Below are 24,270 nucleotides of genomic sequence, written 5' to 3'. Positions count from 1 at the left end.
GGTAGGGGGAGGAAGCTCAGGCTCAGCCTGGGGTGCACCCAAGGCCCAGCGCAGGCAAGGCAGGGATGGGGTGGCTACCTGGGTGAGCTGGTCCTCCAGCACCTTTTTAGGGGGCCGGACATTGGTGAAGAAGAGGTGGAGGAGGTTGCCTGGTGTCTGGGAGTTGATCTGCTCTTTGCTAAGATAAATGTCAGACACTTTGATGGGCTTTGCTGGCGTCAGGCTCAGCATCTGCTCTGAGTGGGCGCAGCTCTTAAATATCTCCGTCAGCACCTCTCTGGCCCCGGGCACCAGCTTCTCACCTTTACAGAATGGAGGGAGGGCAAACAATTCTGCTGTGAACCTGCTACATCAGGATGAGCCTGCAGCATGATTTATTTTTTATCAACCATTCTGTTTTTGAACATGAGTAATGGGTGGTTAGTGGCAATGATGAGCTGTTTACCCGGTTTCCCCTTTCTGGACGCACACCTGTTACTCACCCAGCCTCCTCTGCTGTGAGGTGTGGCCCTGTGATGTGGCTCACGGGCCCCTCCTGGGCCAGTCTGCTCTCTTCTGTGCTGGACCCCTCCACTGGCTACGTGGAGAAGACAAGCCCCAAGGAATGGCAGACCTCAGGGCTCATCCAGGACTCTTACATGTGCAAGAAATAAACTTGCACTGGGTTTGAGCCACCATACTGTAGGGTCTCTTTATTATGGAGGCTGAACCTCCCTTAACTTCAGCAACCTGTGACGGACAGTCCCCAAGGAGCAAGAGGACATAGAGGCTTCAATCTGCTTCAGTGCCAAGTACAAGTTGTTCAGCAAGTTAGTACTAGAGGACCCACTTCAAAACTGGCACAACCAGCAGGTAGAAAAAAAAGTTCTCTTAGATACTAGAAAACTGTCCATGAGCATGAGAAAAAAAAGATGTATTTTTTTAGTTCCCAAACAAGTGCTCCAGAAGGCGCTCTCAGCTGTCCTATAGGGCCAGTCAGGGCCCATCTGTAGGTTCCACTTGGCCAAGGTTCCCCCCCCCACCCCCGCACCCCCGGGAGACAGCCTGACTTCCTCTTCTGGCCCTCACCTCACCTTGCTCCTCAGCCTCGCTCTCTGGGGCTTGATGCTCCAGAGCCCCATCTAGCTCAGGCCAGGCTTGGGGAACCAGATGGCCTCCCGGGCATCTGGGCTGAGGGTGAGAAGACAGATGGGTGGAAGATAGATTCTCAACTCAAAGAATCTCAAGCGAAATGCCTGTGGCTGTAACATGGCAAAGATGTTATCAAAAGACTGAGTACCTTATGTGGAAGCCTTGACTGTAACATAATCAGGAACTAGAACTAAAGGCAGATTACAGCATGAAGGGACCGGGGAAACATTCATTAGGGCAGAAAAAGACTTCAGGGTCCCCACAGATGCTAACGAGCCACCGCCACGTGCGCAGCTAAGAGCCAAAGGGGCCAAATACTCTCTGATAAAGGAGCTTATCAGAAACCAGGGTAAGGAGAGTGAGGCAGCCTCTCAGGTGCTCAAAATTAATACAAAATACCCATGACGAGGAGTTCTCACTGTGGCGCAACAGGATTGGCAGCGTCTCTGCAGCGCCAGGTTGCAACTTTTATCCCTGGCCCGGGAACTCCATATGCCTCGGGGTGCCCAAAAAGGAACCCCCCCCCCCACCAAAACCACAACTACGATGAGCAGAATATTAAAAGTACTGTGCTGAGGAGCTCCTGTCCTGGCTCAGTGGAAATGACTCTGACTAGCATCCAAGAGGACACAGATTCTATCCCTGGCCTTGCTCAGTGGGTTAAGGAACTGTGCTGCCCTGAACTGTGGTGTAGGTTGCAGACTCGGCTTGGATCCAGCATTGCTATGGCTGTGGCGTAGGCCAGCAGCTACAGCTCTAATTTGACCCCTAGCCTGGGAACCTCCATGTGCCGTGGGTGCAGCCCTAAAAAGACAAAAAAAAGAAGTACTGTGCTGAGCCATATTAAAGCCTGATGCAAAAGGAAAAAAATCAGTAATACTGATCCTGTCTTTATTTAAGATTTTAATAGTTTGTTCACCATGGATATTTTGCATTAATTTGATTTTCATAAATACTGTACTCAAATATTATTTATCTCGATTACTGAGTTTTTTTGGAGCCCTGTTAAATTTTGTGGCCTCACTTACCTCAGTTTGGTCTCAGGCCTGAGGGGACATTTCAAAATTTCATGACTGGGGGATAATAATTCGAAACAACAACAAAACCCACGGAATATCACATTTCTGTCCTCAAAAAACATAAAACAAAATGAACTCAACTCTTATTATGAAATTTCAAACAGTATTAAATATTTAGAAAAAAGGATATAAATTAAAAATTTTGAGACTGATACAAAATAAAAATGACAATGCAAAGAACTCTAAGTTATATTAAAAAAAAAAAGAAAAGAAAACTTGCTTCCACTTCTGAAGTGAAGCTGGGGGTGAGCTCTTGGCTTCAGGATCTGCCAGACCCAGCTCTGAGGGGCCTCAATGGAGCCTGGGCCTGGGGGAACAATGGCAGCAGGGAAGCCGGACAGGGCCTCTCCACAGAGGAGCCACGAGAGTGACAAAGTGGGGCTTGGTTTTTTTTTTTTTTTTGTCTTGTTGCTATTTCTTTGGGCCGCTCTCGCGGCATATGGACGTTCCCAGGCTAGGGGTTGAATCGGAGCTGTAGCCACCGGCCTACGCCAGAGCCACAGCAACGCGGGATCCGAGCCGCGTCTGCAACCTACACCACAGCTCACGGCAACGCCGGATCCTTAACCCACTGAGCAAGGACAGGGATCGAACCCGCAACCTCATGGTTCCTAGTCGGATTTGTTAACCACTGCGCCACCACGGGAACTCCCAAAGTGGGGCTTTGTGAAAAAGGAAGTGGAACTGTTTCTTTCCCAAGAATTTGTTTTAAAGGGTGAGGCATTAGCTGTCCTCAAGCATGTGACTAAATGGTTACCAGCAATGTACTTGGGACATGCTGGCTCCAGAAGCAGAACAAAATAAATAATACGCTTGAACAAGGGGACACCTGACTAGACAAAAAGACGAAAATGACTTGAATGCAAGCCCATGCTCAAGGCTGACGCAGGCTGTAGCACAGCCATTCCTGGTGGTCTCCTGGCTGGCTGAATATAGCAGGCCTGTGGCAGGGCCTGCCCCACAGGCCTTCAGAGCCCACACAGCTCTCCTGGGAGAGGGCAGGGTTGGGCTCTTTACCTAACCCCCTGAATCATGTCTCAAATCTGTGACATGCCCAGAGCTCCCCTGTAGAGTGAGATGTTAAAAACAGGGAAAATCGGGCATGGACGGGGTATAACTTCTGCTAGTTTTTTTCTTCCCCCTGATTTTTATGGCCATACCTGCAGTATATGGAAGTTCCCAGGCTATGGGTTGAATCGGAGCTGTAGCCACAGCCACACCAAATCTGAACTGCGTCTGTGACTTACACCACAGCTCATGGCAACGCTGGAACCTTAACCCACTGAACAAGGCCAAGGATTGAACCAGGATCCATGAATACTAGTCAGATTCTTAACCCGCTGAGCTACAATAGGAACACCATCATTTTTTTTTTCTATAAATTTAAATCTTCTCAAAAAAAATCTCTTAATTAAAAAAAAATCTATAACCCACCTTTAATTGACTTATCATTGAAATAATCTTCTAACCCTGGGCTCCCCTGTGTATCAAACAAACTCTGATTTACTACAGACACAGTGAGGATCTCTTCCGTTGACATTTCCATCAGTTCGTCCTCACCATCCAAACTTGACAAACCAATCAAGTCATTATTGTTAAATAAACTTGCTCGAATTTTCTCGATTTTGGCTCGGGATCTTATCTGTGTGAACAAAGAAAAGGGTCAGGACTTGAGGGGAGAGACCAGTGATGCAACAAGTACAACCTTTCTTCCCTTCCTGCCCATTTGGGAAACCCTCTAGCATTGTGAGTGTGGCCTCCCTGGTCAAGTTCCTCTCATGTGCCAAGAGCGGTAACTTGCAGGAGAGCAACCCCACTGAACATCTCTGTCACTAAACCCTGGCCAGGTTTGAGGTTTTACCCAAATGCCCAGGAAGTAAAGCCCATGCTTGGCTCCAAGAAAATCCCCAGGCAGAAGGTGAACAGATAAGTGATTCTATAGAGGGAGGCCAACCACCGGATGCTTGAGCTCTTTTTTCAGAGCACAGGGGTGGAGAGCAAGGCGGCGGGGAGCTCTCTTCTAGTGCCCTCCTCCCCACTTCCATTAAGGGGGAGGATCTTTTTAAAAAAATTTTTTTAAATTTAGTTTATTTACAATGTTCTGTCAATTCCTGCTGTACATCAAAGTGATTCAGTCATACATATACATACATACCTTTTCTCATATTATCTTCCATCATGGTCCATCCCAGGAGACTGGATAGAGTCCCCTGTGCTGTACAGCTGGATCTCATTGCTTATCCATTTTAAATGGAATAGTTTGCATCTACTACCCCCACACTCCCAGTCCATCCTACCCCCTGGGAGGATGGTTTTTACTCCCTGCCTGACTCCCGTTACACTGGGTACAGGAAGACACAGGATGCAGGATTTCTAAACAAGGAGGCCCAAGAAACACATGGGATTTTGGAGAGAAAATGTAACCTGGCAACATGCACGTCATCTGAAACTCAGAGAATGGCAGGCCAGTTCTCATACTGCTCAGTGAGGGTCCCTCCTGCCAATGGCAATGGTTAAAACAAGCCAAGGCCACTCAATAAGATGCTGCTGGGGCTTGAGCTGGCAAGCACTCAATAAAGCCACCCATCAGGCAAGGTCAGCTCCTGGAGCGCCTCTGGCTGCCTCCCTCCCTCCCATGCTCAGCAACCAACTGTATCACTTCCCGACCTCAGAATTGCCATCATACTCAGAGAAGGGACCTCAAACACAGATCATCAATACGATAAATCACTGCTGTTTCCAAGAGCTGCCTCAGGGAGGCCCCAGAGTGCCCCCAACATCACCTATTAGTTGGTCCCCTGGACAGAGTAGCAGCAGGTTTAAAGAGGCCTGGGGGATTCTAACTGCTCATGACTTCAGTGGTTGCCAAGGCATGAGCGCGCTTACCTCCACAACTGCAAAGCCTTTTATAGGGCGTGCTGCGAGGGGCTGGTTGTCCAGGGACGTGACTGTGTACATAGAGCCCATGTCCAACACCGAGGCTGTCTCCGCATTGTCCAGTGGCTCCCCCAGGCTCCCCAGGCTGCCCAGGCTGCCAGTGCTGCACAGGGAAATGTCCAGGCTCTCCTGGCTGGACACTACGTGGGGCTCCAACAAGCCCGCAGGGATGGGCAGCTCGAGGCCTGAGGGCAGCGGTTCTGCAGAGAGGTCGCTGACCGTCTGTGAGATGCCCTGGGAGCTGCAGATGGAGGCCTGGCTGGTGGATGCGGAGGCACTGATGCTCATGGCGGGGGTCAGGCTGCTGGACGTGCTGACCTCCAAGCTGTCTGTGTTGGGGAAACCGAGGGTTTTCTCTGCCTCAGCTTTGCCATCACCACCCTCCGCCTTGTCTTTTGGCTTTTTAGGGTCTTCATCTTGCAGGGGGATGTATATCTCGTCCTTGAAGACCCCGCCATGGGCGTTGCAGGCCTTGCGGATGGCACCTCTGACGATGCCCTCGTCCAGGTGGGTGGGGATGCCGGAGATCACCAGCAAGCGGCTGTGGGCGGTGGGACCCACCAGGGCCTGGCAGGCATCAGCGATCGCATCGCTGGTCACACCCAGCCCCTGCGGGTCCTTCCTGGTGAGGTGCCGGAGGATGATGAGCAAGGTCAGGGCGCGATGGAACCACAGCATGTCCTCGGGCTTGCTGCCCCCAATGCTCAGCACGGCGGGGTCTGATTCCACTGAGCGCGAGGACTGGCGCTTCCCGGAGGAGGAGGCCTTTTCTCGCTTCATCTTGACTTTCTTTCTCTTGGACAGGAGGCTGGGGCTCTGAGGTGTCTGTCCTGGGGAAGAAGACGAGGAGGATGACGAGTCGCTGAGGTTGGGGGCAGTCGCTGAGGTCACCCCGCTGGTGGTGACACTCATGTTGGTAGGCAGGGTCACTTCGGCCACCGCCAGGCAACCTTCCATGAGCGCATGAAAATACGTAGAGAACCTGCCCTGGTCGGTGGCCGCTGCTGCCCCTGAGCTCCCGCATGCGCTGCCTGAGACCCAGCTCTGGGTCTCCTCATCATACAGCTTGTGCAGCTCTGACTGCAGGGCCATCAGCATGGCCAGACAGGGGTTCAGCTGGAGGGCGATGGACGAGGACAGGCCGGCAGGGTGCTTCCTCTGCTCCAGGCCATGCACCGTGCGCAGGAGCTCTGCCAGGAGGTGGAAGACCAGTTCCTTCACACAGGCTGCCATGTCTGTGGTCCAGAGGAAGTTTCCTGAGGCAAATGGAAAAGCAATAATCTGAAAAAACTACCTCTTATGCAGAGCTTACTATGTGCCAGGCACTTTAAAGGCATCAGCCCTCCCAGTGACCACGGGAAACAGATATTACATTCTTTGCCCCCAACTCACAGATGAAAAAATAGAGGCTGGAAGGGCAGAAGGACTCACATAGCTACCACACCATCTCAAAGGGGAGAGCCAGGCAGGCTGGCCCCAGAGCCGATGGCCTTAATCCCTGAACCTCATGACTGCATGGAGCCAGCTGCTAAAGCTCAGACCAGGAAATCATTATTTTCTTTTTCATAAGGTCATCAAGCATGTTGATGATAAATCATTAGAACAATGTTTCCTGGAACATTCCTTCGTGGCGCAGAGGAAATGAATCCAATGAGTATCCATAAGGATGTGGGTTCGATCCCTGGCCTCGATCCGTGGGTTAAGGATCCAGTATTGTGGTGTAGGTCACAGATGTGGATTACAGCTCATGTTACTGTTGCTGTGGGGTAGGCTGGCAGCTATAGCTCTGATTCAACCCCTGGCCTGGGAACTTCCACATGCCACTGGTGCAGCCCTACAAAGCAAAAACAAACAAACAAATCTCAGAAAAAGAGAGAAAGAACAATGTCCTGAACCACGGGATGCTTACTCTTGGGGTCATACAATCCAATTTTACCAGAGAGCTCAGAAACACACACAGAAAAACTATGCCTTTTAAACTCCTCTTTCAGTCCTGATTTTGTCAACAGGAAAGCCTCATTGTGGGGCAAGAATTTATTTATTTACTTATTTTTATTTTATTTTATTTTTTAGCTTTTTAGGGCTATGGAAGTTTCCAGGCATATGGAAGTTCCCAGGACAGGGGTTGAATCAGAGCTATAGCCACAGCCACAGCAACACCAGATCTGAGCGGCATCTGCAACCTACAACATGGCTCATGGCAATGCCGGATCCAACCTACTAACTGAGGCCAGGGATCAAACCCACAGCCTCATGGATACTAGTCAGATTCATTACTGCTGAGCCACAGTGGGAACTCTAAGAGTATTTTTAATAGAGAATAGGCCAGAGACCCAGAGCCTTTGATGAGAAACAGTATTTAGCCAAAATTTCTTAACAGTAACTGCTTATCTTTTTATTTTTAAATTTATGTTATTTTATTTTGGCCATGGTGTGCAGTAGCTTGATGTGGGACCTGTTTCCAGACCAGAGACTGAACCTGGGCCACAGTGGTAAAAGTGCTGAATCCTAACCGCTAGACCACCAGCGAACTCTCTCATCTTTACTGATTTATTTTTAGGGCCACACCTGTGGCATATGGAAGTTTCTGGGGTGGGGGTAGAATCCGAGCTGGTCTACGCCACAGCTTGTGGCAACGCTGGATCCTTAGCCTACGGAGGAAGGCTAGGAATCAAATTTGCATCCTCATGGATAGTATATCATTAGGTTCTTATCCTGCTGAGCCACAACAGGAACTCCCTCATCCTTTTATTTTTATAGTTATCTTCCAGTTATGGCAAAGGATATTAATTTTCCATTGAAAGTAGCAATGTAAAGTTTCCTCTAAAATTAAAGTTTAAAAAAGGAGAAAGGGGAGTTCCTGTCGTGGCGCAGTGGTTAATGAATCCGACTAGGAACCATGAGGTTGCGGGTTCGGTCCCTGCCCTTGCTCAGTGGGTTAACGATCCGGCGTTGCCGTGAGCTGTGGTGTAGGTTGCAGACGCGGCTCGGATCCCGCGTTGCTGTGGCTCTGGCGTAGGCCAGTGGCTACAGCTCCGATTCAACCCCTAGCCTGGGAACCTCCATATGCCGCGGGAGCGGCCCAAGAAATAACAAAAACAACAAAGACAAAAGACAAAAAAAAAAAAAGAGAAAGGACTTGACTGCCATAAAAATAAATCAGTAAACACTGAAAGGGATGATTCACAGACATGGCAGAAATCACATGAAGGTGGCATGAGAATGACTGAAGTTTAGAAAATACTGTCTAGAACAATGGTGGGCTATGCATTTGTGTCCAGGTCCCCTTCATGCCAGATGCGGGTCTTACATCCACAGTCACATTGTGGCCAGGGTCCGAGCAGCCAGGTCTGGCTGACTTACCGAGAATCCAGATTAAGCATAGTTCCTACAAAGGAGGGGACGAAGTTGACCACTCTCAGGGCTGATGCTATTTTCAATCATTCTAATTGGAGATGAACTCATGGCTGTCACGGACATGGGTGCCCATGCAGCCACCCACAGGGGAGAAGTGCCAACAGGGTGGGTCCAGGGCCATGCATTTAGGTGCTCATGTTTCCTTCTCTGGTGCCCTTCCTCTGCCACTGGACATTTACAGAAGAGGAGTCTTCTCCAACCAAACTGCAAATGATGGCCTATGAACTGAGCCAGCCTCAGACATTTCGTTTCCCACAGACAGTGGTTCCCTGTTCACTCCCTGCCCCTGGTGTGTTTTAAAGAACATGAATTGGTCAACATTTAAAAATTGGGACATTCACATCAATATCTAGATTCACAGCTTTTCCTGTAATAAAAAGTGATAGAATCTGGCAGGACTGGGACCGCATTCTTATGAACCAAATGAGTAGCAGGCTGAGGGGCTGCTTGACAGGGCATGTGCCCTCCAGCTCACTGACGGTCTGATGCCACCTTCCTCTCCAACTTCTCTCAGGTACATCACATGCCTGACCCCTGAGGGCATCAGAGTTTGCAACATGGTTTTCCCTCCAACATTTTATTATGGAAAAATACAATACAGAAAAGGTAAACATCATCTACAGTAAATATCCATATGCTCACTACCCAGATTCTACCATTAACGTCTTGCTGTGTCTGCTTTACTATGCATCTACCCCTCTATTCAGCCAGACTCATCTTAGCTTTTTTTTTTTTGGCAAAACACCCATAGTGTGTGGAAGTTCTGGGGCCAGAGACAGAACCTGCACCACAGCAGTGACCTGGGCCACTGCAGCAACAATGCCAGATACCCAACCAGCTGTCTTACAAGGGAGCTCATATGGAAGGTCCCAGGCTAGGGGTTGAATCGGTGCTGCAGCCACTAGCCTACACCATAGCCATAGCAATGCAGGATCTGAGCCACATCTGCGACCTACACCACAGCTTATGGCAACACCAGATCCTTAACCCACTGAGCAAGGCCAGGGATCGAACTCTCATCCTCATGGATCCTAGTCAGGTTCGTTAACTGCTGAGCCATGAAGGGAACTCTCATGATCTTAGTTTTTGATTTCAAAATAAGTTGCAGACATTGGTATGTTTTAGGTCAAGCAGACTTATCCTTAACTAAAGTTCAATATTTAGAGAATTTGAGATACATTTACATATGCTAAATTCACAATTCTTAAGTTTACTGTTCCACGAGTTTTGCCAAAATGCAATCTCTTTTTGTTTTTCTTTTTTGTCTCTTTGCCTTTTCTAGGGCCACTTCCCGCAGCATATGGAGGTTCCCAGGCTAGGCGTCTAATTGGAGCTACAGTTGCTGCCCTTTGCTACAGCCACAGCAACACCAGATCCAAGCCACATCTGCCACCCATGCCACAGCTCACAGCAACGCCAGATCCTTAACCCACTGAGCAAGGCCAGGGATCAAACCCGCAACCTCATGGTTCCTAGTCAGATTCGTTAACCACTGTACCACGACGGGAACTCCCAAAATGCAACCTCTCTTTAACCTTTCAGGAGCTGGGAGGTCATAATGCTTGACTCTGATGTCGTTCACTTCCATGCCACATTTCAACTTCAAAGTCACAATAATGGCATATAGTTGTGTTCTAAAGTAAAGTATGATAAAATTAATCTTTTCCTGGTTAGCTGCTACCCCTCAAAATAATGGAAATACCCAGCAAATCATGGATTTGGAAGTCTAGGCTACCCTTTTCACTCCTCCCCCAAGCCCACTTCAAATGACAGCACGCTGATGACAGCTGTCTCTACTTGGCTACTACGGCTGCCCCTAAGGCCCTCTGGTAAGCGCCTTCCTCTTGCCCCCAGCAGGCTACTCCAGCCCCTGATCCTGAGGGAAGGCAGGCCTCACCCAGCAGCTCCACCACTTGCAGGAGGACAGACGTCGGGATGGTGTCAGGCTCATCTTCGGCTCTCCCTTCGCCGTCCTCTGACCTCCAGGACAGCAGCTGCTCTGCGAAGGCCATAGCCAGCGGGAACTCCAGAGGCAGAGAGTGTAACACCAGCACGGCTCCGGGAGGAGGAGACACCCCTAGAAGAAGGGCCAGGAAGAGAGCTCATGACTGGCAGCAGCTGATGGAAACAAGCCTATGAAAAAGACCTGCCAGAGGTGCGCAGAGAAACAGGGCCAGAAAGCCTGCCCATTGGTGCTGGGGGTGAGAGGAAACCTAACTCTCCACACTCCAGACAGCAGCTGCAGACACAGGAAGAGCAGAGGATGTCCTCCAAGGAGTCCATTTGTTGGTGTGACAACAGGACAAAGGGCAGAAGCGGGGACACGGAAGGATAAACATGCCCCCATGAGCTGGCATGGAAATAGTAAGACAGAATTGAAAAGATGCCTCACTGGAACTGTCCCAGCCTGGTAAAGAACGAACCAGCCCTCTAATGCAGCAGCAATCACACAGGTGCCATCAGCTTATCACAGGTTTACAGAGTGGACCAGCAGGGGGCGCCAGACTTCAGGTTCTACCAGGACCCCAGGGCTGTGTTTCTCCTTAACTGCCTGAACCTGACTGAAGCTGCCCATGGTGAGAGAAGAAAGGCTCTGATCCCCCTCACATCCTGCACTGCACACCAACCCCCTCCACAAGCACTGGTCAGACATAAGCTGGGTATCCGGGGTCTCTGGCCAAGTTAGGAGGAACTGCGTTGACCGGCCTGAACTCTGGGGTGAATGTTTATTTGGGAAATGACAGGTAAGACAGAGATCCTCTGTGGTTTTTTTGTTTGTTTGTTTTTTGTCTTTTTGCCTTTTCTAGGGCCGCTCCCACGGCAGATGGAGGTTCCCAGGCTAGGGGTCTAATCGGAGCTGAAGCCGCTGGCCTATGCCACTGCCACGGCAACACAGGATCCAAGCTGTGTCTGCAACCTACACCACAGCTCATGGCAACGCCGGATCGTTAACCCACTGAGCAAGGCCAGGGATCGAACCTGCAACCTCTTGGTTCCTAGATGGATTCGTTAACCACTGCGCCATGACGGGAACTCCAGAGATCCTCTGTGTTTAGTATAAAGTTTTAAAAACAGTGTAGGCAAAATATGATAAAAAAAAAAATAGGCTAATAAAAGATCATAAAATTTTTTAGCATTGACCAAATCACTTAAGAAATATCCTTTCATTTTATTCCCTAAAGATGCAATGTTTCCAAACTGCAGCTGTGAAGCCAAGGCCCAATGTTGGCTAATGTTTCAAATACATGCTTATGATTGTAGCAAACCTGTGTCTGCCTTCCCTGTCCAATATGCCAAAAGCGGGCAGTGGAAGTCTGAGACCATGTTTTTCTTTTCTGTGTGTTGACTCAGGAGCAGGGTCAGCTTGCCCTGGTAGAGACAGCAGATAGTCAGCGACAGCTGCAGGATCCACAGCAATGGAGCCCTCATCAAGCCCAAAGGTGCAAGGGCTTAACCAAGGATGCCAGGGAGACAAGACCTCCTGGGCCTCCCAGCCAGGCCATCAGGCTTTGTTTACCATTTACTCCAGAAGTGGATGATCACTGAGGCCGCTGCTACAGGAACCCACATTACACTCGAGAGAATTCAGTTTTAATGAGAACTTAGGAAGGACAGCTGGGATTATTACAGCTAAATGATGAGATGGCTCTGTGCAGTCAATCTGAATAGTGTGTATCCCAGCACACACTTGTGAAAAGAAATCCCCACTGGAGTTTGGGCAGCATCTGCCAGGCCTCCCCCAGGCAGGAAAGGGGGAACTTTTAATCCACTCTGTCTGAAATCCACAGCCTGAAGCAGTCCTATTCTTTACCCATAGGAGCCTAGAACACAGCAAGGTAGAAAACCCTTTCACTTTTCACAAAGAAGGACAGCAGAGAATGACTTCGAGCTGTGCTGATTACCATGCGCTAATTCAGAAACTTACCCAGTTTGATGTGGACTTTGTCTGTGGAGAGGATCACAGAAGGGTATTGGTTGGTGGTAGGCGGTGGCGTGAGCCCCGTGTTGGCCGGAGACGCGTCCCGTGGGTAACAGACGGCTTCAATGAGGTTTAGCTGGCCATTTCGCTTCACTTTGTGGCCCAGCCCGTACACGAGCACCCGCGCCCACGGCGCCTTGTATAACGAGGAACTGAGGAAGAGGGGAGAGTGTGAGATGAGTGCAAGTACATCAACAGATACTTGGTTGTGAGAAGGGGGCTGAGTGAGAACTGGGCATGCATAAGTCACCTCCGCCACTCTTTATAAAGACTAATTTCCAAAACAGAACTACAGAAAGAATTGTAAATCTTTTGTTTTGTCTTTTTTAGGGCCGCACCTGATGCATATGGAGGTTCCAAGGCTAGGGGTCTAATCAGAGCTGTAGCCACTGGCCTATGCCAGAGCAATGCAGGGATCCGAGCCGCGTCTGCAACCTACACCACAGCTCACGGCAATGTCGGATCCCTAACCACTGAGCAAGGCCAGGGATCGAACTTGCAACCTCATGGTTCCTAGTCGGATTCGTTAACCACTGAGCTACGACGGGAACTCCAGGAATTGTAAATCATTTTTGAATATAGTATGCACTGAAGAATAAAAGCAATGGCAGTTTTTTTCTTTTGTAAATTTCACCAGAATCTGTTTCACTTTTCTCTCTCCGTCACCATCTTCCAGAACATGGGCAACTTACTCTTTGCGGAATCCAGACTGACTTTCTTTGCAAGATACCACAACGAAAGCCGCCCCGGGAAAATTAACATCCATGTTGACTTTGGACTCAGAAATTGGGAACTCTTCGGAGGGGAACTGCTCTGGTGCTGTCTGCAGAGACATTTAACAAGGAAAGCCACAGGTCAAACAGAAGACAGCATTTCATTTTCCCAGCTATCAGGGAAAGGAGAGCCGATGCACACAGTGTAACAGGAGCAGGAGGACAAAGAAGCCTTGGAAGTAAGGGACACCATGGATGGCACAAAGGAGAGCTGGGAAGAAAAGGACATGGTGGCTGGATGGGGGCTTGGGGAAGCAAGTGTCATATTCTTTTTCCTTTTTTTTTTTTTTTTTTTAAGGGCTGCACCTGTGGCATATGGAGGTTCCCAGGCTAGGAGTTGAATTGGAGCTGTACCCTGCTGACCTACACCACAGCTCACAGCAATGCCAGATCCTTAACCCACTGAGCAAGGCCAGGAATCAAACTTGTGTCCTCATGGATGCAGTCAAATTCATTTTTGCTGAGCCACCACGGGAACTCTGCAAGTGTCATTTTCAACCACCCAATAAGATATCCAATTAACATCTGAAACCCCACTTCAGGGACACCAGAGCTTTGGACTTTTACCTGCAGGAAAGAGCAGATCTGTCTTGTCAGCTCCAAAAGGCTCTCCTCACCCTGGTGCAGGGTCCGTGTGATGGCCACGTTGAGCCACTCTCTCACTGTCTGGGAGCTGCCCTGGTAGAAGAGGTCTGTGGCTGAGCAGTTCTGGGAATGGATGCAGTGCTGCAGGGACTGTGCCAGGAGGATGGAGCTGGAGCTGATGGTGCCGTCTGGGGACAAGAAAGAAAACACCAGCTGACAAGAACCGCAGCAGCCGAAGGCCATGAGCTTCTAAGGAACAACAAGGAGCACCTGTCCAGAGAGCCTGGCTGGGTGAGCTCAGACATAGGTCTTGTATAATAGACATTACCAATCAGATCCTGTGGGGGAGGAGTCAGAAATTCAGTGGTCTTTAAATTTTTGCTTTTGCTGGCCATGCCCACAGCATGTGGAAGTGCCCAGGCCAGGCACTGAACCAGTGCCACAGCAGTGACCCGAGCCGCTTCAGTGACCATTCTGGATCCTTAATCTGCTGAGAGGAAAGATAACTCCAATTTTTGCTTTCTTTCTCTTCTTTTCATTTTTGGCTACCCTGTGGCATGTGGTACCAGAAATCAGATTCAAGCCACAGTCATGACGTAAGCCGCAGCTGTGGAAATGCTGGATCCTTAACCTACTGTGCCAGGCAGGGACTGAACCTGTATCCCAACATTCCTAAGATGCCGCCAACCCCATTGCACCACAGTGGGGGTTCCAATTTTTGCTTCAAGCTACAAAACCATTTTCTAAAATAAAAACTTGAGTGAGGTCCATCTATTAAGCAGGTAGAAGTGGAGCTGCTTGGATTCAGGGGTTCCCAGAGCCTGACCTATTGCCTGCCCTGGCCCACACTGAGCTGCACCAAGGAACCACTAGGGCAGCTCAGAGTGGAATTTATAAAGCAAGCGCTAATCACTGTGGCAAAACTCCTTCTGCAAGACTTTTAAATCTTTCCGGGTCTGTTTTGGAGTCTCTAAGGTCTTGGGTAGGCCAGTGGAAATGTAGTTCAGACAGGCACCGACTGGGACCCCAAGGCTATGAGATGCCTTCCAGGCTCACAGTGCTGCCTGTCCTCTCATTACCTGCTCTCATTTTAGCTGCTGGGAGGTCAAGGGAAGCAGGCTGGAGGCTGAGGTGCCAGAAGAAGACAGAGGGGCCCCTCAGTCTTTGACTGGGCTGAGGGCACATTCATCAGCTGGCATTCACCAGGGGAGCAAACACACAGCATCAGCCCATACCCCAAGGGCCCCAAATGGAGTAGATGCACACAGGATGGCCCATTAGAACAACTCTGCTTGAGGTCACAATGAATCAATTAGGTCTGCTTTGCAGGAGTTTCATGGCAGGAACATCTTCCTTTCTTCAAAGATGTCAAATAGAATGTCTGTGACAACAGTACAGTGACTAGATTTCATACGTAATACTTCATTTTCCTTGATCCATGATTAGTTTGGGAATCTCAATAAATGCTTAATAAGTTAATGGCGAAATATGTCGTGCACCATACTTAGATGTCTCAAAGCATGAGAAAGTACTGCCAAGACGGTGGCCAACTTGTGCGGCTTATCCATATTAAATCTAAAGATCCCATGCTGGGACTTCACCACCCACTCACGTGGAGAATGAGGACACTAAGCACAACTCCTGCCTGGCACCCGGCTCATTCTCTGGGCTCTTCCACCCTGGAGCTGATTTCTGCAGTGACAGCAGCAATGCCAAGGTTTACCTGGGAGGGGAGGAGCGAGGAGCTGATTGGACAGCAGCTGCAGGTGCTCCAGGGTAATGTCCCGGATGGCAGGGATGTGGAAGAGGCGGGTAAACAGGTGAGGCAGCTTGGGGGCGAAGATGTTGAGCAGGGCCATGCGGCAGTACAGCCTGGCCAGCGCGGCCTCGCATCGCAGCAGCTCCCTGCAAGGAAAGGCGGGGGGGGCACTGAGCTGAAGATAAATAGCTAAAGATGCTACATGTTGGGTGGTTTCTTTCTCATCTCCACCAGTTTGTAATATTCCTGTACAGAACTGAAGACAAACCAACTCTACCTGCTTTGTCCCTTCTCAGGGACCTGTCTGTCGACTGCACTGGCACAGTTCACAAGCACCAGGGCAGCAGAACACATGAGGTCTGACCATGAAAGCCAAAAGCCCTGCAGACTCCCTTCAGCTCACTTTCAGACTGCAGAGGCCAAAGTTGCCAGGATGAAGCAGGAGTGAGATTATTTTCAGTCAACCCTGCAAGACTTTTTTTTTTTTTTTTGGTCTTTTTGCCATTTCTTGGGCTGCTCCTGCGGCATATGGAGGTTCCCAGGCTAGAGGTCGAATCGGAGCTGTAGCCACCGTCCTACACCACAGCTCACGGTAACACCGTATCCTTAACCCACTAAGCAAGGCCAGGGATCGAATCTGCAACCTCATGGTTCTTAGATTCGTTAACCACTGAGCCACGATGGGAACTCTGACCCTGCAAGACTTTTAATGCCTCTGAAGTCTTTGCTGATGAGACCCACACCTCCTCATTTTCCAAAGTCCTCTCTCAAACCTACCTGAGTGCTGGAGTTCCTGTTGTGGCTCAGTGGTTAATGAATCTGACCAGGAACCATGAGGTTGCAGGTTTGATCCCCGGCCTTGCTCAGTGGGTTAAAGATCTGGCGTTGCCATGAGCTGTGTAGGTCACAGATAGGGCTTGGATCCCACGTTGCTGTGGCTGTGGTGTAGGCCGGTGGCTATAGCTCTGATTAGACCCGTAACCTGGGAACCTCCATATGCTGTGGGTATGGCCCTAGAAAAGACAAACAAACAAACAAACAAACAAACAAACAAACAAAAAAACCAAAAAAAACCAAAGCCTAGCTGAGTGCTGTAGGTAGAGCACACCGAAATTCCATCACTTTTTCAAGTCTATGGCATGTTTCATATTTATCTCAATACTAAGATCACTGTATTAATACTGATCATAAATGTCCTACCATCTGTAGCCTTGTTATAACCCTACAAAGGACTTTCTTGCCTTTTCTCTAAAGTGATAGTCAATAGGTTTCACCTGTCAGAGAAATTTGTTAAAATTTGACATATTAAATGAAATTCTAAAAACTTTTAATAGTACCATATTGATACAAAGCATATATGTTTGGAGATCTTTTTCAACACCTATTTCGAGTCTACAGTGGGAGCCAGGCCCCAGATTAAGCACTGGGGGCCCTAGCAACAAATAAGACAAGGCCTCTGCTTTTAGGAAGCTTACATTCTAGATGGCGGAAACAAATAATAAACGTTTTAAAAAAGCAAAATATCCGGTTCTAGAAGGAAAGTAACATACACTCTTACGACAATGTGCTTTTTTTAATTTTTTATTTTTTGTCTTCTTAGGGCCACACCCGTGGCATATGGAGGTTCCCAGGCTAGGGGTTGAATCGGAGCTGTAGCCACTGGCCTATGCCACAGCCACAGCCATGCCAGATCCGAGCCACGTCTGCGACCTATACCACAGCTCATGGCAACACCATCCACTGAGTGAGGCCATGGGTCAAACCTGCATCCTCATGTATACTAGTCAGATTCATTTCCACTGAGCCATGACAGGAACTCTGACAATGTGCTTACTTTAGATGGAAGGGTTAAGGCCTTTTTGGAAAGGTGACATATTTGACATCTGAGTGACAAGGATGAGACAGTCATGCAAAGTTCTGGGAAAAGCATTCGGGCAGAGGGAATAGCACATGTAGAGTCACCAAGAAGGAAACAAGCTTGGTGTGTGAAGAAACTGCAGAGAGAGAGTGCGCTGGAGAAGCAGACAGACTCTGCTGGGAGGGAGGGTTCTGTGAGCCAGGTTAAGGGTTTGAATTCCCCTCCATGGAAAATGGGATACCATGGCAAGGTTCGAATTAGAGGAGAGATGAATGTTCTGATTTGTGTTTCTAAGTAGGGATGTATTTTGGAGGAAGAGTCAACAGGACTGGCTGATTGGTTATGTGAGGCAGGGGGACAAAGGCTAACTCGTGGTGCCCCTTCACAGATGTGGAAAGACCAGTGGAGGAGGAGGACCAGATTCCACCTCGCACGCTACATTTGCAGTGCCAACTGGATTAGCCGTGAGTAAAGGGTCAAAAAACCAGGGCCTCGTCCACAAAAGATTGACTTTGGTTGACTTATTTCCAGCTCTATTCTGAAAACCTGGCAAAAGCAGAATCTCAGCAATGTTACCAGGCACATTGCTTATGGTCAAAATGACCCTCAGCTGGCCAGCGGTATCTGGACCGGGAGGACTGAGAGAAGAGTATTCTTGGTGGGAAGCTTTGGGGCTTTCCAGAGTATAGTGATGCTTGCTAACTGGGCATGCCTCTTGCTGAAATCCCTAGAAGCAACACCTGCAGAGTTATTACACAAGATTCTGGCTTCTATTTGGAACATGGGGCTGCTCAGCCCCCACGTGAACACCATGGGAAGTCTATCCCTCGTACCAGGGTTGTCACTGGGTAGGCGGGGGGGGGGGGAGGGGGGGTGGTCAGGAGACAGCTCTTGAACTTCTGTGTGGATGACTATGACTCTTGCTGAAGGCAGAGGCATGACACTCTCTTGGCTTTGAAAGAAAAGTCTTGTCAGCTACTATGAATGGTACATGTGGTAAAAAAATAGTCGGTAGATTTCTGCGACCTGCTGGAAAGAAGGGCTCGATTTTACCTGTGAATTTGAAGGTTGGTATTGTCCAAAGTGACCAGTCCATTGGTGGCAGTCCTTCGGTAGCCTGCTGGGGGCCTTTCCAACATATCAATAGGATACCAGTATCGGACCAGCACACCTTCACTTCGGAGGTATGTTTCTACCTGCACCAATTCATTTACCTACAATAGGAAAAGGAAATGTCTATTTGAGCACTGACATTTTTTCCTAAGTTTTAAAATATACGTGTAGTAGAAGACCAAACTTTTATAGCAGTTAATGCTAGTTCCATGTCACTAATTGAGTCTAAAAGTTCAAAGACATCTGATTAGTATTGATAGTGTGTTAAGTTTTTTCATACTGCTTGGCAAATTTTAATTGGTACAATAAATTGTTGAACTTAAATGTAATCATGCATTAGAAATTTAAAGAGAATAGTATCATATTTCAGTTAATAGTTCAACACACATTCTTGCCAGGTAAAATTTATGTTCATTGCATTTTTTAAGTTAAAAATTTTATAAAAGAAGGTAATCTGTCTGATAGCTTTATTTTACTGCTAGGGAAATTAAAGTAAGCTCATGCATACACATTCTGGAGTCAAAGAGCAATGTAATTTTTATGTAGAGATTATTAAACCAAAAGGAATCAAACTACTTGAGATATTACTACTTTAACCAAATTTGTTTTTCTAATTTTATTTTCACACATTTCCACCCCTGAAAAAAATACTCAGTTACCTACTTTCTGACAACCAGAATCAGAAGTTTTCATCAGAAGGCAGTGGAAGAGTAACAGCATTACTGATAGAATTTTCAACTTGAAAGTTCACCTTAGTAAACCATCAGCCAATAGCCTCTCTTAAAAAGGTAATGATTTAAATTACATTCTGGTAAAATGTCATCAGTTGAAGACAAAAACCTTTCAATTTCAAAGCATTAGTGATATCTAACATTATCTGTATCCATAGATTGATACCAAAGCTTATCTATATGGTGATAGAACTTCTTTATCAGAGAATTTTAGGCTTGATCTGCATATTATTTCATCAGTTTTTCCTGCATGGGAAACATATATGCAAGCATGGGCATGTAACCTAAGGATCACGTGGTCACAGCCTTCAAAGTCTGTTTTCAAGAGAAAACTTCGGCTTGGCCCTTACTTTCTTCAGCTCCTTCTCCCCTGCTATCCACCCCCAAGAGAGAGTTTTGCAAAGCCGAGAAGAAAATGACTGATCTAGTTTGATACACTCATTTTACAGATGGGGAAATCGAGGCTTCGAGAACCAGTAAGATGATGTGATCAAAGTCACAAAACAATTTCTTTGTGTCTCTGTAACAATCGTGACAATGACAGATCCTTCACTCCTTGAGGACAACAGGAGAATATTTCCCTGGGAACTTGAGTACGTATAATGTAAGGGCAAGTCTGAACATGGCTGATGGAAAATAATGACAGCAGCAGCATGGTCTGGAGGAGGTGACGGCATCGAGAGTTAGCTTATATTCTACCCCCAGCCCTCATCTGGACCCATCAGAAAAACTCAGGCAAGTCATCTGGCATGACAGCATTCAGCCTGCGTTCTTCATCCCTAACGTAAAGAGTAAACGACCTATACAATCACTTTTTAAGGTACTTGGTGTCTGGGCATCAAAGTCTCAGTGTGTATTAAAAGGCTGTTCACTCACTGAATCAACATCTAAGACAACTCCATGAAGCCCAAAGGTTTTCAGCATCCCTCGGATTGCAAATTTTGGCAGCGCAGTTCCAACAGTACTGCTGGCTACGTTATTGCTGTCTGGAGAGCGTGTTACTACCGTGAGACCTGAGGAGGGAAGAGGGAGAAGTTTTTTCAGGAGCAAGTACGATTATCATCTTGGGAACCTATATTTTAGGGTCTAAAATAGCTCTATGACATTTACCAAACTCCCTCAGTTTAGTTACAACCCAAAAGGAACACAGCTCAGTCTGGAAGATAATAAAACAAAATGTTGTAAGAACTCTGACAATTCAACAATGAAAAGACAAGCCAATTAAAAAATGGGCAGAGGAGTTCCCATTGTGGCTCAGTGGTAACATACCCGACTAGTATCCATGAGGATATGGGTTTGATCCCTGGCCTCGCTCAGTGGGTTAAATATCCGGCACTGCTCTGAGCTGTGGCATAGGTTGCAGATGCAGCCTGGATCCCCCATTGCTGTGGCTGTGGTGTAGGCCGGCAGCTGCAGCTCCAATTTGACCCCTAGCCTGGGGACTTCCAAATGCTGCACATGTAGCCCCTAAAAAGCAAAAAAAAAAGGGCAGAAAATTTGAATAAATATTTTTTTCAAAGAGAAAAGAAAAGATAACACATGAAAAGATGTTTACCATCATTAATCATTAGAGAGGCATTCCCATTGTGGCACAGCAGAAACGAATCCGACTAGTAAGCATGAGGTTGCAGGTTCGATCCCTGGCCTCCCTCAGTGGGTTAAGGATCTGGCATTGCTGTGAGCTATGGTCTAAGTCACAGACGCAGCTTGGATCTGATGTGGCTGTGGCTGTGGTGTAGGCCAGCGGCTACATCTCTGATTCAACCTCCAGCCTGGGAATTTCCATATGCTGTGGATGTGGCCCTAAAAAGCAAAAAAAAAAAAAAAAAAAATCATTAGAGAAATGCAAGTCAAAGCCACAATGAGATACTGCCTCACACCCATTAGGATGGTTGCAATTAAAAGACAAACAATAATAAGTGTTGGACAGGATACAGAGAAATTAGAAACTTCATACATGCTGGTGGGAATATAAAATGATATAATCCCTTTGGAAATGAATCTGGCAGTTCCTCAAAAAGTTAAAGTTATCATATGCATATTGTCATCAGCAGTTCTATTCCTACATAGATACCCAAGAGAAATGAAAACATGTCTACACAAAAATATTCATAGCAACATTATTCACAATGGCTAAAAGGTAGAAACAACCCAAGCGCCATCAACTGATGAATGCATAAACGAAATGGGGTATTAGCCATAAAATGGAATACTATTTTGCTATAAAAAGAAAGTACCAACATAAGCTACATAAAGATGAATCTTGAAAAATTATGTTGTATGAAAAAGGTCAGACTCAAAAGGCCAAATGTTTGTTGTATGGTTCCATCAACATGAAATGCCCGGACTAGGCAAATCTATAGAGGCAGAAGGTAGATTTATGGTTGCCAGGAGCTGGTGGAAAGGAGGAATGGGGAGTGGTGAGAGTACAGGATTATTCTTTTATTTGTTAGGGCATATGGAGGTTCCCAGGCTAGGGGTCTAATTGGAGCTGTAGCCACTGGCCTACACCAGAGCCACAGCAACGTGGGATGTGAGCCACGTCAGCAACCTACACCACAGCTCATGGCAAAGCTGGATCCTGAACCCACTGAGCAAGGCCATGGATCGAACCCGCATCCTCATGGATGCTAGTCAGGTTCGTTAATGGCTGAGCCACAACAGTAACTCCTACAGGATTCCTTTTGAGGGGATAAAAATGTTCTGGAATTAGAGGCACAGATTTGGTGGCCTTGTACAACTTTGTGTGTATACTAAAAACTGCTGATATGTATAGTTTAACAGGGGGAATTTTTTTTGTCTTTTTGCCTTTTCTGGGGCCGCTCCCACAGCATATGGAGGTTCCCAGGCTAGGGGTCTAATTGGAGCTGTAGCCACAGGTCTATGCCAGAGCCACAGCAAAGGCAGATCTGAGCCACGTCTGCGACCTACACCACAGCTCGGGGCAACGCCAGATCCTTAACCCACTGAGCAAGGCCAGGGATTGAACTCGCAACCTCATGGTTCCTAGTTGGATCATTAACCACTGCGTCATGACAGGAACTTCAACAGAGGGAATTTTATTGCATGCAAATTATATCTCTCTCTCAAAAAAAGAAAAAAGGAATAAAAAATAAAAGTAAATATATATGCACGCCATGATGTTCTGATATTTTTGTAGAGGTCTATTAATGAGTGGTTTTAATTCTTTTTTTGTGCCTTTTAGTACTTTCATTCCCTCAAAATATGCAAAAGATTTTTAATCAAATGAATAAATACATGGAGTTCCCACTGTGCAGTGGTTTAAGGATCTGGCATTGTCTCTGCAGCAGCATGGGTTTGGTCCCCAGCCCGGCACAGTGGGTTAAGGATCCAGTGTGGCTGTGGCTGCGGCATAGGCCTCAGCTGTGGCTTGGATTTGATCCCTGGCCTGGGAACTTCCATATGCAGTGGATGTGGCCAAAAAAGAAAAAAAAAATACTAAATACATTCTTTAAAATTCTAAAAAGTACAGTACAACCACACATTCATGGTTTATTAGCTCAGAACCCAGGACTAAGCCCAAGAGGCCAATCTGCAGTCCTCCACCCACGCCCCACTTCTCTCTACAAGTGCCCTGTCTCACTGGGCTCCTGCTAGTGGTTCTGGAAACGTGCAGGAGACCCCTAGAGGCCAGACAAGCATCTACTTGTGTCCATCAGGAAGCTTTAGGGCCTCCCTTGGGTAGCCTGGAAGAGGTCCTGTCTCTCAGAGTAAGGAAAGTCACCCACGAAGAGCCAGCAGCTGCCTGGCACACACTTAGGCTTGGGAAAACTCAACTTCTCATTTCAGAGGGAGTGTCACAGATGAAGGAAGTGGGGGAAAGCAAAACCTTTTCGAACTTTATCAATTGTGAACTTGTTTGCTTCGTCTTTAATGTCTTCAATGGTGGGAAGATAGAGGTCTCGTGGGATGCCACCGTTCTCCTCGTAGAGGAATTCAACCGTCTGCCGGGCAATATCCACCATGCCTAAAAAATAGAACAGAACTGGTAACTCTCCAAAGAGCACATGATCTGCAGTCCAACCACAACACTGACTCACATCTAGAACAAAGAGATACGGGGAGTTTGGAAGGTAGGCAGCCTTTCAGAAAGATAACCAGGCAGTGTTTATCAAGTGTTTATATTTGATCCCCTACTAGGAATCTCTCAAATCTCTCCTAGGAAACACAAGGACAGTGTGTAAAGGTACAAGAGCACTCCTTGAAGTACTTCTGGGAAAAATCTAACAAAAAAGTGGAAACAGTGAAAGTATTCATCAATAGAGAATGGTTACAAATGATGGCACATTATTATGTGGTCATTTTACTTTTTTTGTTAAGTCAAGAGAACAAACTAGAGGACAAATGGAGAGAAGGAAGGAAGTCAGAGTGGTGTGTTTTTCCTTTATACATTTTTGTACTGTTTGATTACTGCTATCACATGTTGCTGATTCAAGAGAGACAGGGAGCTACTTCTCTCCAGTACTGGAATTTGCTCTGTTCTTCCCTCTCAGGGGGCAAAGACATCATTATCTTCAATAGAAACAGCCACTATTAATTAATAAACCAATTAAATAAATGTCCAAGGCCCTGAAGAAAACAGCACGGTGGGGAGGGCAGAGAGGTGGGTGCTGTTGAAGCCTCCCATACCACTTGGGAAGCTGTGGGTAAAAAAACAGGTGTTGACAGCAACTATTTTTAAACAAGGCTTATCTCCATCTACCATTCCTTTCTTTGTTGGCTTTGCTATGATGAAAAGGCACAGCAATTTTCTGAGCACAGTTTAGAAGAGGGCTGTAGTTAGAGGAAGATGCTTAGAGAAAGAAGTGTCGGAGAGAGACGCAAGAAATATGACCCGATATTAGAAAGTATGGTAAATAATCTTTGCAACATTTCCCAGAGGAATAA

At 47.3% G+C, this 24,270-nt stretch overlaps 1 protein-coding gene across 7 annotated transcripts in view; it reads right to left on the bottom strand.

Annotated features, from left to right (window-relative positions):
* The window catches only part of HECTD4 (HECT domain E3 ubiquitin protein ligase 4), a 209,247-nt gene that overhangs the window by 16,615 nt on the left and 168,362 nt on the right, over positions 1–24,270 (bottom strand). For all 7 annotated transcript variants that reach the window (XM_047760399.1, XM_047760396.1, XM_047760397.1 and 4 more), the window contains 11 exons: positions 23,213–23,350; positions 20,239–20,375; positions 18,572–18,732; positions 15,625–15,806; positions 13,884–14,089; positions 13,236–13,366; positions 12,490–12,695; positions 10,462–10,641; positions 5,097–6,403; positions 3,645–3,852; positions 79–302 (listed from right to left, as the gene is read on the bottom strand). In XM_047760399.1, coding sequence (XP_047616355.1) covers positions 79–302; positions 3,645–3,852; positions 5,097–6,403; positions 10,462–10,641; positions 12,490–12,695; positions 13,236–13,366; positions 13,884–14,089; positions 15,625–15,806; positions 18,572–18,732; positions 20,239–20,375; positions 23,213–23,350 — 3,080 coding nt within the window. The remainder of the gene's footprint in view (positions 1–78; positions 303–3,644; positions 3,853–5,096; positions 6,404–10,461; positions 10,642–12,489; positions 12,696–13,235; positions 13,367–13,883; positions 14,090–15,624; positions 15,807–18,571; positions 18,733–20,238; positions 20,376–23,212; positions 23,351–24,270) is intronic.

Source organism: Phacochoerus africanus, chromosome 15 (assembly GCF_016906955.1).
Source record: "Phacochoerus africanus isolate WHEZ1 chromosome 15, ROS_Pafr_v1, whole genome shotgun sequence".
NCBI classification, from domain to species: domain Eukaryota; kingdom Metazoa; phylum Chordata; class Mammalia; order Artiodactyla; family Suidae; genus Phacochoerus; species Phacochoerus africanus.
This window is presented reverse-complemented; position numbering and strand designations above follow the sequence as displayed.